General features: G+C 46.3%; 2 protein-coding genes across 2 annotated transcripts in view; one reads left to right on the forward strand and one right to left on the reverse strand.

The window, feature by feature from the left end:
* The window catches only part of RALGPS1 (Ral GEF with PH domain and SH3 binding motif 1), a 364,308-nt gene that overhangs the window by 194,069 nt on the left and 155,957 nt on the right, over positions 1-14,282 (forward strand). The gene's annotated exons all lie outside the window — the stretch shown is intronic.
* Positions 1-14,282, reverse strand: part of ANGPTL2 (angiopoietin like 2) — a 33,281-nt gene that overhangs the window by 1,703 nt on the left and 17,296 nt on the right. Inside the window, exons 3-4 of the mRNA XM_004375682.1 lie at positions 3,465-3,658; positions 1,466-1,736 (exon numbers count right to left, since the gene is read on the reverse strand). Of these exons, the coding sequence (XP_004375739.1) occupies positions 1,466-1,736; positions 3,465-3,658 (465 nt within the window). The remainder of the gene's footprint in view (positions 1-1,465; positions 1,737-3,464; positions 3,659-14,282) is intronic.

Below are 14,282 nucleotides of genomic sequence, written 5' to 3' on the forward strand. Positions count from 1 at the left end.
CTGCTGGACAGATCTGACCATCTTGGGTCACAGAACAGCCTTCTCCTTGCTTCTTATCATGGCCTCCAAGACATGCTAGAGCAGCCCCCAGTTCCTCAGAGTATGACCAGCTCTGGGGGGTCATCTTCTTGCCCTGCTTTTCTGTAAGCCTTGGCAGCCCCAATCTAAGAAGATGCCCCATTTGAGAGGAAGGACCTGCTCCTCCTTAGAATCCCCTTCAAACAAGTTTGGCTCTCTGGTCAGTGGTGGTAGTGGTAGAGGTGTCTGTGTGGTACAGCCATAGGCAGGTGATGTTCCACCTGTTTCCCAATGTTGTGAAAACTATCCACTCAGTTGTGGTTGCCTTGGGGTCTTGGAGTGAGGACCTCCTCTCCTGGTGTGTAGGCAGCAGACCTTGCCTGAAGTGCAGCATAGTCCCCACAGCTCATCCCTTAAAGGAGAGGGAACACCCTTCAGACAAGGACTAAGTGGGAAGCTGGGGCCAGAGGGGCCTGAGTTGGCCTGAGAACAGACTCAGTCTTGGCCAGGAAGTGGGGTCAGCAGTCAGATGGTGCCAGCCTCAGGGAAAAGCCTGGGCCTGCCAGTCTTTCCTAACCTGTTAGAGCCCAGAGGCCCTCATCTGAAGAAACTGAGTGTGGGGTCTTGGGAGGCATTACCTATGGAGGATCTGATGCCTGAACTCAGAGCCAGACTCTTATCTGTGCTGCTTATAATTTTCTCTTTCTTGCTTGTTTTCTGATTAATACGGCCTTCTTAGTAAAGACGGGGCTTTGAGGCGTGTTATCTGGGACAAATCATTTCACCTTTCTAAGCCAGTTTACTGTTAACAGCTTCCTTCCAGCATTGTATTAGCACTACATGCTAATAACTAACCGTAAAGAGAGCCCACTTGTATCAAGCCCTTACTGTATGCCAAGTCCCAGACTGTGCACTTTAGGTACATTATCTCTAACCTTTTCACCACCCTGCAAGGTGGGTATCGTCCTCATTTCCAGGTGAGGAAACTGAGGCCCAGAGAGATTAAGCAGCATGCCCAAGGATTTATAACGTAGGAGGTGGGGCCAGCATTGGTGCCCAGGCTGTATGGCCTAAAGCCCATGGGAATGCGTAGTCTGAGCCGGGGGCCTCAGGCAGGTGCTGTGAATGCACGAGCTAGCACAACATTTGGCTTGGCCCAAAGTGGCCCTTGTGTGTGTTATTTGTACATTTTCTTTTCTCTTCCTTTTTGTAAATACCACCCTGGCCCAGCTATATAAAGGGGATCTGTGTCCCCAGAGGCCTGTGTGGTAGTGGCAGTAGGCAGAGGAAGGGACCTCCAGGGGTTGGGAAGAGGGCTAGGGCAGCTTGGTTCAACTGCCCACTACCCTGGGACCCTCCAGTTCCCAAGCCCTGAAGTCAGGGAGTTCTGGCTTTGATTGAACTTTTTTCCCTGTCTCACATTTTGGTGTGAGCCCACTGGTCCTACCTGTGTAGACATCATGGTCTCTGTCCAGGGTGGTGAACTGTTTGCCGTTGTGCCAAGTGAAGGAGTCACCAGCGTTGCCATTGTAGCGCCCCAGCCTCAGCTTGTAATACTCGCTCTCAGGCTCCAGGCGGAAGCTGGCATATTCTGCAAAGACCTTTCGGCCAGACCAGTCCTCCATGGTCACCAGCAGTTTGTAGTTGCCTTGGTTTGTCAGCCAGTAAATGTTCTCCAGGCCTAGCCAGTATTCGCCATCAATGTTCCCAAACCCTTGCTAGGGAAAACCCAGAGAGCATTAGTGTGGAACATGCAGTACCCACAACCAGCGTGGCCCAGTCGTTGGCCGCTTGGCCCTGGGCAGAGAGGCCATGGAAACAAGCAGAGCATAAGGCTTGTTAGGGCTGGGTTCAAATCCTTACTCCCCTGCTTATTAGCTCTATAACTTGATGAGTCACTTCAGCTTTTTGCTTTCATGTATTCATTCAAAAGTCTTTAGAGAGTGTTTACTCTGTGCTAGGCATTGTGTGAACCCCAGATTCTTTCCTGTAACACGGGGGATGCTATATTACCTTCCCTGAAGGATTGCTGTGGGAACACCTGAGATATAGTAAATTGAGAGTGTAGCACACAGTAGGTATGCAACAAGTGTTCCTTGGGCAAATCCCTTACCTTCTCTGAGCTTCAGTTTCCTTCTGTGGGGATTGGGGCCAGCACCCATCTAACAGGACTGTGTGGGAGGGTCATGTGTAAACTCTAAGGCACCAGACAGGTGTGAGCTGTGACGAAGGTGTGCTGCATCCACCTGGGCTTCCTTCTAGGTCTAAAATGCAGTGGTTTTGTTATTACTGTTTTTATATGTAGTTTTGGAGGTCATCAGTCCAGTGCTGACCATTCAATTCTTGAAAATGAACAAATTCATTAATAATATCTGCTATTTATTGAGTACTTACTTATTGAGTACTTTCATAAACTTTACATGGGTTATTTTATTAATCTTCATGCCAACTCTAAGAGCAAGGTACTATTATTATCTTCCCTAGAGTGGATAAACTGAGTCACAGAGAGGCCCAGGATTAGAGTGTGAGTAGTGAGCCAGGATTTGAACCAAGAACCCAGTCTTAACCACTGTGCTCTACTGCCTCTAAGAAAGAGAATGTGGAAAGGGAAGAGGAAATGATCAAGGACTGAGCCTTCAGGAAACTCTGAATTAGGAGGCAGAAGAGGAAGAGAAGAAAGTAAAGGACACAGGCTGGTCAGGAGGTGGGTTGGAGGGCAGCCAGACTAGCAGGAGACCCAAGATGGGGGCCCGACAGAGCCATGTGCTGGAAGCATCATGGATCAAGGTAGTTTGTGGGCTTTGGTGTCAGAGGCCTGGGTCCCAGTTACCACTTTGCCACTTCCTACCATTCTCACCATTCTTAGTACCACCTCTTTGTTTAGAGGAAGGAGAAAGATATCTAGCTGAGCCCCAGCAGTCTTTCCTACTACAAGAATGAGCACTTCAATTCCCTGGGAATTAGGGTGCCCAGAGGATGAGCCCCGGCATTAGGACCTGAGTATTACTGCAGTTCCCTGCATGGGCCCACTGGGCAGTTCTCCCAGGATCTCTGGGCTTTCAAGAACAGACCTTCCCCTGTGGAAGCCCCAACTTAGAGTAAGGTGCTCCTCATACCCAGACTGGAGTGAGGGTCCACTCCACACCTGGCGTTTCTAAACTCCTACTTGTCCTGTGGGGCTCTTGTGGTCTGAACTCCTCCCATCATTTTGCAGTGGCTGCTAGCAGCAGGCAGGGACAGAGCTGGTCCTCACCATCCCGGTGGATTTGCAAAAATAACATCAACATCCTTCTCTCTTCAGGTATTTACCATTTGGGGCTTCACAGGCCCTGAACAGGTCAACACCCACCTTCCCTCCAAGTAGCTCTTTTGCTGGTCAGTCAGGCCTCTGTTAGGGTAGGCCAGTTGTTTTGCGGGCAGCATAGACAGGCCCTACCGGTTCTCACCTTGTATGTCTCCCAGTTCCTGAAGAAGTTGACGGAGCCATCCAGGCGCCTCTGGATAACGGTCCAGCCTCCGGGGTCATGTCTCTGGTCGCACCACACCTGCATGAGGCGGTTGGTGTTCTCTGGCTTCACCAGGTAGATGGAGCTGGTGTCATGGCCATCCTCCAGGGCCTGCAGGCAATCTCTCCATGGGCCTGGGGACACAGACGTGCACACATCAGACCTCTCTGTTGCCCACTGCCAGGCCCCTGAGTCACATTCTCCTTCACCCCTCACCCCCAGCTACACTCCAAGCAGACACAATCTCTGGCAGGTTTTCCACCTTCAAGTCCCTCCCCCAGTGGCTTCACATTCTGTGTGTTCATATGTCAGTCATGTCAGCAAGAAGGTACAAACGTCAATTACCAAAGTCCAAACAAGCTGGGTTCGCCTTCATATTTTAAAAGTCCTTGGTCTGAGGAACCTTCAGAAGGTTTTTAAGACCTAGCCATTCAACTACATTAAAATGAATGAAATCAATACACTTCGTTTCAGCTTCTCTTCAAAACATTCCCAACCTTAGAATGGTTAAGATCAGCAATGCTAAGAAAATCCCGTTTTGTTCTTTCTATTAACTGTATGCTTATCCAACAACTGTTTATTGAGTCTGCATCCTGGCAGGCACTGTTTTGGACAGTGGAGGCCCAGGGCATTGGGGGCTGCTCTGATACCAAGCAAGGGAAAAGCTGACCTCACTTGCCTTCTAGCACCTTGAATTTGCTATGGAATCTTGTTACTTCCCTTTCTGTATGTGGGGGGTGGGGGGTAGGGGGTGGTGGCATTCCCTACCAGTGGCAGATGTACTCAGTTTTTCCTGTTTTAGATCCAACCTCTCAAATTTCTTCCTGGCTGGTGGTTGGGGTCTACCTGTCCGCATGTGATGGTTAAACTGGAAAGTTTTGGGGGTTTTTTTGTCTTTATTAGACATCTCAGGTAGGCTTTATCTGAGGCCTTGCAGCTGTATTTGGTCATCCCCACCTAGAACCTGACAGAAGGACAGGAGCTGTCTTGCTCATCTCTCTGTCCCTAGTGCCCAATATGGCATCGAGAAGAAAGGTTGATTTGGGTGCTTACCACTGACAGCCCAGGAGGGCTCTTCCCTTCATCCTCCAGGAAGAGGCTTCTTGCTCATTTGTCTGTTGGCTCATTTACCACTTCCCTGGCCCTCAGGTCCCAGTGGATGGGGCAGGACCCCAAGCACCCACCCTGGGTAGCAGATGTGGCACAAGCAGCTGCTTCCTTCTTTGCCTGGTACCACTTCCTTTTCTCAGCCTCCTTCAGTATCCGTCCTGGGGAAAGGAAGGCCAGACCTCCAGGAGGAGCATTCATCAAGGAGAAAAGGTTTCAGTTGTGTTTGGCCCAGAGCCCCAGGGACCAAGGCAGAGAATGGGAGTCTGTCCCCGACAACTGATGCAGAGCGTGTCGGTAGGCGTGGGAGGCCTCCTAGCTCTTTACCAAGTCAGAGGACAGGAGAGGCCACTTGATTTGGATGCTGGTGACGGAAGACCCGGCAGAAGCCTGCAAAATAATGCCCACTGGAAACAAGCTGCCAGACCTCTAATTGCAGAGCCATTGTGGGGCTCCTAGTAGAATATCAGATGTAAAGGCCGTGTTTGAAGAAGGAGTCATGTAGGGAGAGGCTTTAGAGGCCGTTGGGAGAGTGGCAGGTCGGCCTCTTGGCTCCCAGCCTGAGCTACTTTTGTGAGTGCAGTTGATAGTTTCAACTTTACCTTTGACATTTCCACAAAGGGCTCTTTTAAAAAGGCAGGCATTTTGAAACATTTTGTGGTTACCAGTCCGTTTGAAAAGCCAGGGAGAGCTCTAGACCCTCTATAAGAAAAATGCACAGACTCACAAGATTCTGCATACAATTTCAGAAGGCAAATGTTTAAGAACCCGTAGCTCTAAGGGAGTTCTGCCTGAAGTAGTAATTGTTGTGTGCTGTTGAGTTGATTCTGATTCATAGCAACCCTAAAGGACAGAGTAGAACTGCCCCACAGGGTTTCCTAGGCTGAAATCTTTACGTGAGCAGATCACCAGGTTTTTTCTCCCATGGAGCGGCTGGTGGGTTCGAACCTTTGACCTTTCAGTTAGCAGCTGAACGCTTAACCATTGCACCACAAGGGCTCATTAAAGAAGTAGGAATACTAATAAAGTAATAACACTAGCCGATGTGTACTGAACACTTAACTATGTGCCAGGCCCTGTTCCAAGCCCTATCCGTGTATTAACAAGCCTGATCTCCCTGATCCTCTGGCGCTGTAGGTAGTAGTATTCCCATCTTACAGGTAAGGAAACTGCAGCACAGAGACATTAGGTGATGCCCCTGAGGTGATATGGCTAGTAAGGGTCATGAACCCAGGTGCTCTGGGTGGTCCAGAGCCCACACTCTAAAGCTCTCTTCTTTTTCCCCAACCGGAGTGAACTCAAGGGTAGGGGTGCCCAGGCTGATGGATCTCTCTGTCCCTTGGTCTGTAAAAATCTTTGCCAGTCATCCAGGTTAAAAAATTTAAATTTAGAGTTCTTCTCTGTCAAAGTTTTATACTGTTAAATTTTTTGTTGATGATTTATTTTTCTTTTATGTTTACCTTTTGGTGTCTTTTGCCTATTTTTCTGCTATTTTTGTGTCTTTATGATGTAGAAGAAATTTTCCTTTTTTTTTTTTAAGGCAAATCTAACAATTGTTTCCTTTAAGGTTTTTGGGCATGACATGTTTTCCAGAGTCATGAAACAGATGTAAAATAGTATAGAAGTGTTTAGTATTTTCTGCTGTTACAAACAAATCTCCATTACGTCCGCTGTACCCTGTACTTCACATGACACTTAGGACCCATTAGCCTTCATCAAGAGCCCACATTATCAAACACATTTTTCCCCAAAAAACCCTTAGTAGAGCTCTACCAAACCTCCTGCATTCAAACACATTCCCCTTTCTTACATTAAAGGCATCAGTGGCAAAGGTCAGAAACTTAAATGATGGATGAAACTTTGTCAGAAAAATAGTTGGCATTGAAAATTGGCAGCAGTAAAATTACCATGTGGCACCATTGATATGGCTGAGTCAAAACACCCTACTTTGATGAGAAACCTCTAGCTGTTACATGTGAATAATACTATTGCAGAGGGCCAGATGAGGTATCCGACTTTGATTAAAGAATCTATGGTTGAGGAAGGTGTGGCGCTGGGGAAAGAACCCAAACTTGGGGTCAGGAGCTCTTGGCTCAAATCTTGGTAGCATCACCTATTCACAGTGTGACTTTGGACGGGTTACCAAACGAGCCTCACTTTCGTCTTCTGTAAAACGGGGAAAATCTCACCTGTTAAGAGGCTCTCACACACACGAGAGCGCGCAGCATGGAGGCCAGCCAGAGCAGGTGCTCAGTGAAGATTATTTCTTTTTCCTTCCTCTAATAGATGAAAGCTGACAGTTTTGAACTTGTACACACACACATGCACACACACACACAAAATAGGTCAATGTATTTGCTGAAGTTGTTATTATTTTGCTTTTGAATTTCCAAAAGATTAAATGTAAGATTATTTACTAATAGATGTTTCCCCACAAAGGCATATTTTGAAAGTCAGAACTTCAGTAGAGAAGGCCACAAAGATATATTGAAATAAAGAATGGAAATCTTTTTTGTCAATGAAACTGAATTTTCAATGTGCAGTGGGCAGAGCTCTCCCTTTGGTACAGTGCGAAGTGTCCAGGTGGTATTTTGCTTGGCTCCTCTTCTGAAAGGGCAGCTCTGCCCAGCGCACCACACCAGCACTAACTCGGCAGCACCTAGGCTCCGAGTGGAACGAGTGCCCCAGCCTCATCTCTATAAAGACTATATTTACACTCTCGGCAGAGCTTCGGCAGGAACGTTCCACATGAAGGGAAGTGCAGCCGTCATGGCCAAGTTGAACCTGTGTGGTTCCCTAGAGAAGCAACATAGGGTGTGGAGAGCACACAGGATTTTAAATCTGGAGGCCTGGGGGAGAAGGAATATTCGCAAATGGGAACATAAAGTAAACAGGTCTTAGGCTCCCAGGCCCCAATGTAGAATCCTGGTAAGTGTCGCAGGTGATCGGGTTTTGGTGCCTAAATCCCCTCCCCACTTCTTTTCTCCTCTCTGAGGTTTTTGACATAGGGGTCTAGCACACAGGGAAAATAGCCTCCCGGGATACCAGGAACCACTTATTGGTGGCTGATTCAGTGCTTGCTTCTTCCCTCAATGCAGCTCCTTTCTGGTAAAGCTGAATTGGAGTCTCCAGCTAGGCCAGGCCTAAGTTTTCTCTCTGTGTATCTGGCATGGCCAGATCTGCAGACCCAGCTTTAGCCTAACTTACCTACTCAGGCACCAGCAGAGAAGTGGGCTCATGAACCACATCAACTTTCAATGCAATGATTCCTCCTACTAGGGAAACAGTGGCCCTGTGAATATCTGACCAAGCAGACTGACAGCTCCCCTTGAGACTGAGAGAGCAGTCGGCAGAAGATGGGTCTGAGTATGGGCAGCAGTGATGCCTTAGGCATGCGGAGAGGAGCAAAGCCCTTCCTGGCCAAGCGCTAGACTAGACCACATGGCTAGCTAGGAGTCCGACAGGCCTGTTTATCCCCTACGCCCAGCCCTGAGTCTCGGGACTTGACCACCCTATACCATGTAGTGTGGCCTGGGCAAGGTGGGAGATGTTGTGAGGAGCTGATTCTTTTGGGCACAGGGGGAGGCCTCTGTGATATCTCTAAGATACATTCTGCTTTTGCATGAGAGCTGTATGCTGTTTTCAATTATTATTCTTACTCATGGTCTGTCTCCAAAAAGTCTTTTCACCACTCCCAGAAACATTTTTTAACAGGAGAAATGACTAGCTGTTGAGATTGGATCTGGAATTTCCTACTCAACACAATACATCTGAATACCAAGGCATATGGACTACTTAGGTGTGAGTCCCCACCCTGGCCAGCATCACGACTTGCTGGGTGTCCCATGTGAGGGCAGGAGGGCAGGCACTTGTTGGTGGGGGGTGGGGGGGAGGAGAGCAGTTATATGTGATGCTTTGAGTCTCATTTATCCAGAAGGCTTGGGGAAATAATGTTTTTATTATGGACATATATATTCTGTGTCAGTCACCACTTTTCATTGGACTAGAGTACAAACAATAACCTAAACATAGGAACATCTTAGATGTTTCCAAAGGTACCTCAAGTTCCTTCAGGGCCTCAGAGTTGACATTATGATGTTATTTCTGGTCCTTCTGGGGAGAAGGTCCAAATGCTTGTGCCCGCCTTTCAGGCCACTTTAGTCCTCAGGCACCACAGGCACAGTGCCTGGGGCCAACAAGCTTCTCAGGAGTTTAAGAAAATTTTTGAGGCCTAAAAAAATTTATGGGCTCTAAATTAATGAAAAGAAAATTGCAAAATCAAAATTTATAGTGTATAATTACGTGTCTGCAAAGTGCAACATCTTGTCAAGTTCATTAACTGTTAAATTTAGTCTTCATAAAAATCTTACTACTTTTGAAAACAATTTGTAGGTTGGATTTTTCTCACTTCCCAAGAATTCCTGAACATGCCTGATGTTTGCCGAGAAGTCAGAGCCAATAAATTAATCGAGTTACTCTTGGCCAAATAATTTCAAAAGAAAAATTAAAATCTTTTAGAATTTTTTACAGTAAAAATTACATTAGATGTGTGAGGTTGATATATTTCAATACGCTTGATACACTCTGAGACCTCCCTTACAGCCCATGAAGGTCTTAAAGGGATCCTGTTTCTGCTTGTTTGACCTCAGGAAAAAAAAAACATTTGCAGTCTTACTTCCCATATGACACTTTCAGAAGCATTGTGCCCACTTCTAGGTTTCCATCAGTGCAGTTGTTCAGGAGGAAGAACAGGAACTTCAAAGCAATAATACAAGGAAAACAGGTTAGAATATCAGGGGGTCCAATGTGCTCACTGTGTGCAGAGGTGAATAGCTCACTATGGCTCTCTGGAACTGGTGGGAGTGAGGCCTGGAGACCCTCTGAGTGAAGTGGTCAGTGGTGCTTAGAGGCTTCCTGGATGAGGGAGCTCACTGGACATAGAGGTGGGCAGTGATAAGAATGACCAAGACTCAGGCCAGAGACTAGTGGCACTCTTCTGCAGGCACATCATGGAAGAACTTATCAGACCCATGACTGCAATCCACAGATACTGGACACTTAACCTACCTGTGATCGGCCAAACGTTTAACCCTTTCCAAGAAAGGGAATCAGCTTAGTTTGGCTTGTTCTCAGAGAACCTGTGTTGACTTTTATTGATGATCATTTTATTTTCCAAATGCTCACAAATCTGTCTTTATGATCTTTTCTGTAATGTTACTGGGGCTTGACCACAAGCAGTTGGTATGTAATTTCTGGTATTATGTTCTTTTTCTCTTTCGGAAAATGGGACATTTGCATCAAACCTGGTCTTCATGATCTTTGACGATTACTGGCAGTGGCTCTGAGAGTATATCTGCAAGGCCCTCTGCCCTCCTCATCACCTCTTCCAGAAAGTTTCTCCAGCCCCAAAAGAGCTACTGAATCCTCAGTGAGGTTCCCATAATGCCTTATATATTTATCTGTATTGGAATATAATAATAATGATGACTACCATATATCTGGTGCCTTCTACCTGCCAGGTGGTTTACATGTGATTTCATTTCATCAGTGTAGGTATTATTGTCTTTGTTTTACTGATGAGGACACTAAGGCTCAGAGAAATCACACGACGGAAAAATGGAGTATCTGGGATTAGAACTCAGGTCTGCCTTCTAAGCCCTGGTTCTTTCTACTGTACCATGCTACGGTTATTATACCATATTAGAATTGTTAGGGGTCTGCCGCCCCCATTACACTGTGGGCTCCTGGGGGACTGGAGCCATCTCAGGGACAGTGAGTACGTGTTGATCTTTCCAGTCTAGTGTTGAAAGTCACTTAGCGCTTCCCATGCCTTCCTCCATCTTGTGAGCTGCATTCCCTTCATCTTCTTCATTCTATTCGTTCCAGCTTGAGAACCAGTAATAGTAAATCTGTCTGGAAACAGGGACCGCATAACAGAGGATAATCAGCATCCAGACCTAACCCTGGAAAATGAACCCTGTATTGTGGGGAAATCTGTGGTCTGCACAGAAGGTCTGGGATAGTGACAGATGATTGGATTTTCTGTTCTTTTCGTTGTTACCCTAGAGATATCACCTAAGATATCTTAATTTCACCGTTTAAAACAATTTTAAAACTATAGTATTTGTCATTTGGTCTTTTCTTAGCAAAATTTTTCTCTATATGTACAGTAATTTTAACTTAAATTACTGTGTCAAAAAAATCTAAGAGAAAATCACTTACTCATTTTTAAAAAGGTTAACATAAAACTACTGCAGGTCCTGTAGCTCCACTGGCTCATCTTGAGATAGAGGGCCAGGATCATCAGGGGGTTTTTCAACATTACCTTCTTCCAGCTTCATCACAGGGACAGCTGAAGTTGAGGCAGTACTGATGCAGGGATTGCAGGAGGGACTGCCTCTAGTGTTCCTCTAAGCAGGTCTCTGCTGCCTGAGTGCTTCATTGATGCTGATAGAAACCACTAGGAAGTACACTTCGTTACTTTTACAATAGTGTAATAACCATTGGGCTCAGCAAATTCAACCAGCTTTGTTTTAGATGCTGTAGTACGATGCTAACTTAATTCTACTTTTTTTGTGTGACATTTTAGGATTATAATAGTATACTACATAAATTCACCACAGCAGTCCATTTGTGTGACTAGTGAGCTGGCCACAGATGCCTGATCTCCACAATTTTCTAGATTACTTTCATTTTGTTAAGTGCCAAACTGCTGGGATTTCCAGGCCACAAGATGCCAGATCATCAGACTTTTACAGTAACAAGTTGGGGCTGAGCATTTAGCTGATTGTCTTCCTTGGAAAACTGCCTGAGGAATAGAGGGATAGCTTTCCGTCACACTCAAAAGGCTCTTTGTGATAAGTTCCCCAAGGTACCGAGGAGGCGGAGAAGAGAAAGCAAAGCAAGAAGGAAGATGATCCTCCTTGAACTTGAGTGGCTTTTGTTTATGAAGAAGCTAGGAAAGAGTGTTCTTTGAAATGTCTCTGGATTACATAGTTTCTAATGAATTTGGGAATCTTATTTTGATCTTTTGTTTAACCATAAAATTTTAAGGAAAAAAAGAAAAGACAGTATAGCACAGTGAAAACAACATAAGCTCTGGAGGCAGGAAATCTGGGTGTGGGGTTTCTCTTAACCTCGGTTACTTAAAGGCTGAAACAGTGGTGGCTGCTGTCATCCTCACCAACATCAGACCACCCCGCTGCTTCTCCAGCTCTCTACAGTGCTTCAGGCTTGGAAGCCCAGTCTGCTAGAGCTGATCCACACATGGGACCAATACCTTTTTACCTGGATTGATGATTGCTTGACTCCAGAAAGAATGGAAACCACAGTGTGATATATTTCATTTTCTACTTTAAAACATACCATTGTGCTAGGGAACTACAGTCTAATGTACATATTCCCTACCTTATACCAAAAAAACCCAAACCTGTTGCCATTGAGTTGATTCTGATTCATAGCGATCCTATAGGACAGAGTAGAACTACCCCATAGGGTTTCCAAGGAGTGGCTGGTGGATGCAAACTGCCGACCTTTTGGTTAGCAGCCAAACTTCGTAACCACTGCCCACTGTGCCACCAGGGCTCCTCCTACCTTATAAACCAAACCAGTTGCCATTGAGTTGATTCCAACTCATAGGGACCCTATAGGAAAGAGTAGAACTGCCCCATACGACAGAGAAGAATGTTCCCATAGGGTTTCCAAGGAGCGGCTGGTGGATTCGAACTGCTGACCTTTTGGTTAGCAGCCGAATGCTTAACCACTGTGCCACCAGGGCTCCTCCTGCCTTATAGGGGAGTATAAAATATACGGCAGGGGTGGTGGGGATCTATCTAGGAAAACATTCTCATCCATGCCTTGCTGGTAATAGGCCATCGGTGTTGAGGGGTGGGTGGCTTCTATGTATGCATTGTATTATTAGTGAAGCAGTCTGGCTACCAAATGTGACCCCAAGGGCAGATCATATCTACTGATTTTTATATATTTAGAACTAACATACTAAAAGAAATCAGGGCTTCAGACTGGGTTATACCTTGAAATGTTGAGTAGAAGTAACCCCAGAGAATGTGTTCAGATTTGATAAAAATTACTCAGGTGCTTAGCATGTTTTCTATCTGAGAGCCCACTTGGTTCCTCCTAGGCGTGGGTAAGGGAGTGCTATGATATGGGTAGATTCTCAGTGAGTGCTTTTTGTTACTGGAACCAAGAGTGTTCTAGTAACAAGTTCACCAGCTCTGTTCTCAGAGCTCTTTTTCAAGGACCTGGTTGGAGCCTGGTACCATGAAACAGTGATAGAGGGTCAAGTCCCAGGTACTGGTAGCTGGGGCTGAGTCAAGCATTCATAAAGTGATTTTCATACCAGTTTCCCTCCAGCCTTTCCAGGGGGAGGCTCCAGGAGTGGTTAAGACAGACTTGGGTTTGAGCCTGACTGAGCCACTTACTAGCTGTGTAATCTTGGGCAAGTTACTTAACCTTTCTGAATCTCAATATCCTAGAAGTTATAAGTTTAGGGACTGATTGTGGCTCTCTCAATACTACTCCCTCACCCAGGCCTTGTTGTTGTTAGGTACCGTCAAGTTGGTTCCGACTCATAGAGGAACCAATTGAGCTCTCAGACAGAAAACATGCTATGCACCTGGCTAATTTTTTTCAAATCTGAACACATCTCTGGGGTTACTTCTACTCAACATTTCAAGGTATAACCCAGTCTGAAGTCCTGATTTCTTTAAATATGAGAGGCCCCTAACAGTTTTAGTATTTTTATTATTTTATGGCCCTTCTTTATCCATTGAGAAACAAACTGAGCTGGTTGTGTTCCCTTTCCCAGAAAACAGCTACTATATAAAGTACCCACTATGTTTGGTTTTTAAAGATTCATTTCAGACAAGCCTTGCTGTGGCAGCTGGTGATAACACTGCCTTTTCTTCCCGAATCAGTCTCTACGATAGGGCTGTGGCGAGAGGGTTCGTGTATATGCGGCTCTGCCTGGGGTGAACTGAGAAACAGTGTCCCAGGCCTTCTAGAACCTGTCCTGGGAGAAGGTCAGAACTGAGGCCCCTGTCTTGTCCTTTTCCTTTGTGTCTTAAACTTTCCTCTTTAACACACCTGATTGACAGCTGTGCGTGTGTGTGTGTGTTTGTGTGTGTGTAGAGGAGGAGGAGATAGAGGGATGTGTGAGAAAGAGCAGAAAGAAAGGAGGGGGTTGGAAGGGTGGGCGGCAGCAGCAGGACCCGTGGGTCAAACCTCACCATAAGCAGCATTCTAACTGGTCTGGCCAGACCCGAGAGAGACAGGACAAAACACAGGTGAGAGGCCAGGGAAGCTGAGCCGTTGCCTTAGTCTCCCTCACGCAGGCTGTCAGCAGGCCAGGGCCCGGCCAGGGGCCAGCCTGTTCTTGTCTCTGGTCAGGAACATGCCTGTTGAGTGCAGCTTCAGATAAGCAGGCCATGGCTCCCTCTGTCCCCTGGGAAAGAGCGTGCTGTGGGCTCAGCAGCCCAGACAATCATGAAGAGCAGATGACTCTGAGGTTTCTGAATGAGAGAAGGATTTTTAAGCTGCCAAGGCTTGGGTGCATACGTGTTTAATTGCAAAGGTTTCTGGCTGAGCAATGTCCCCGGGAACAAAGAATCTGTTGGGTGAGAGCACAGAAGA

The sequence above is a fragment of the Trichechus manatus genome, unplaced genomic scaffold (genome assembly GCF_000243295.1).
Source record: "Trichechus manatus latirostris isolate Lorelei unplaced genomic scaffold, TriManLat1.0 scaffold00038, whole genome shotgun sequence".
Taxonomy (NCBI): Eukaryota; Metazoa; Chordata; class Mammalia; order Sirenia; family Trichechidae; genus Trichechus; species Trichechus manatus.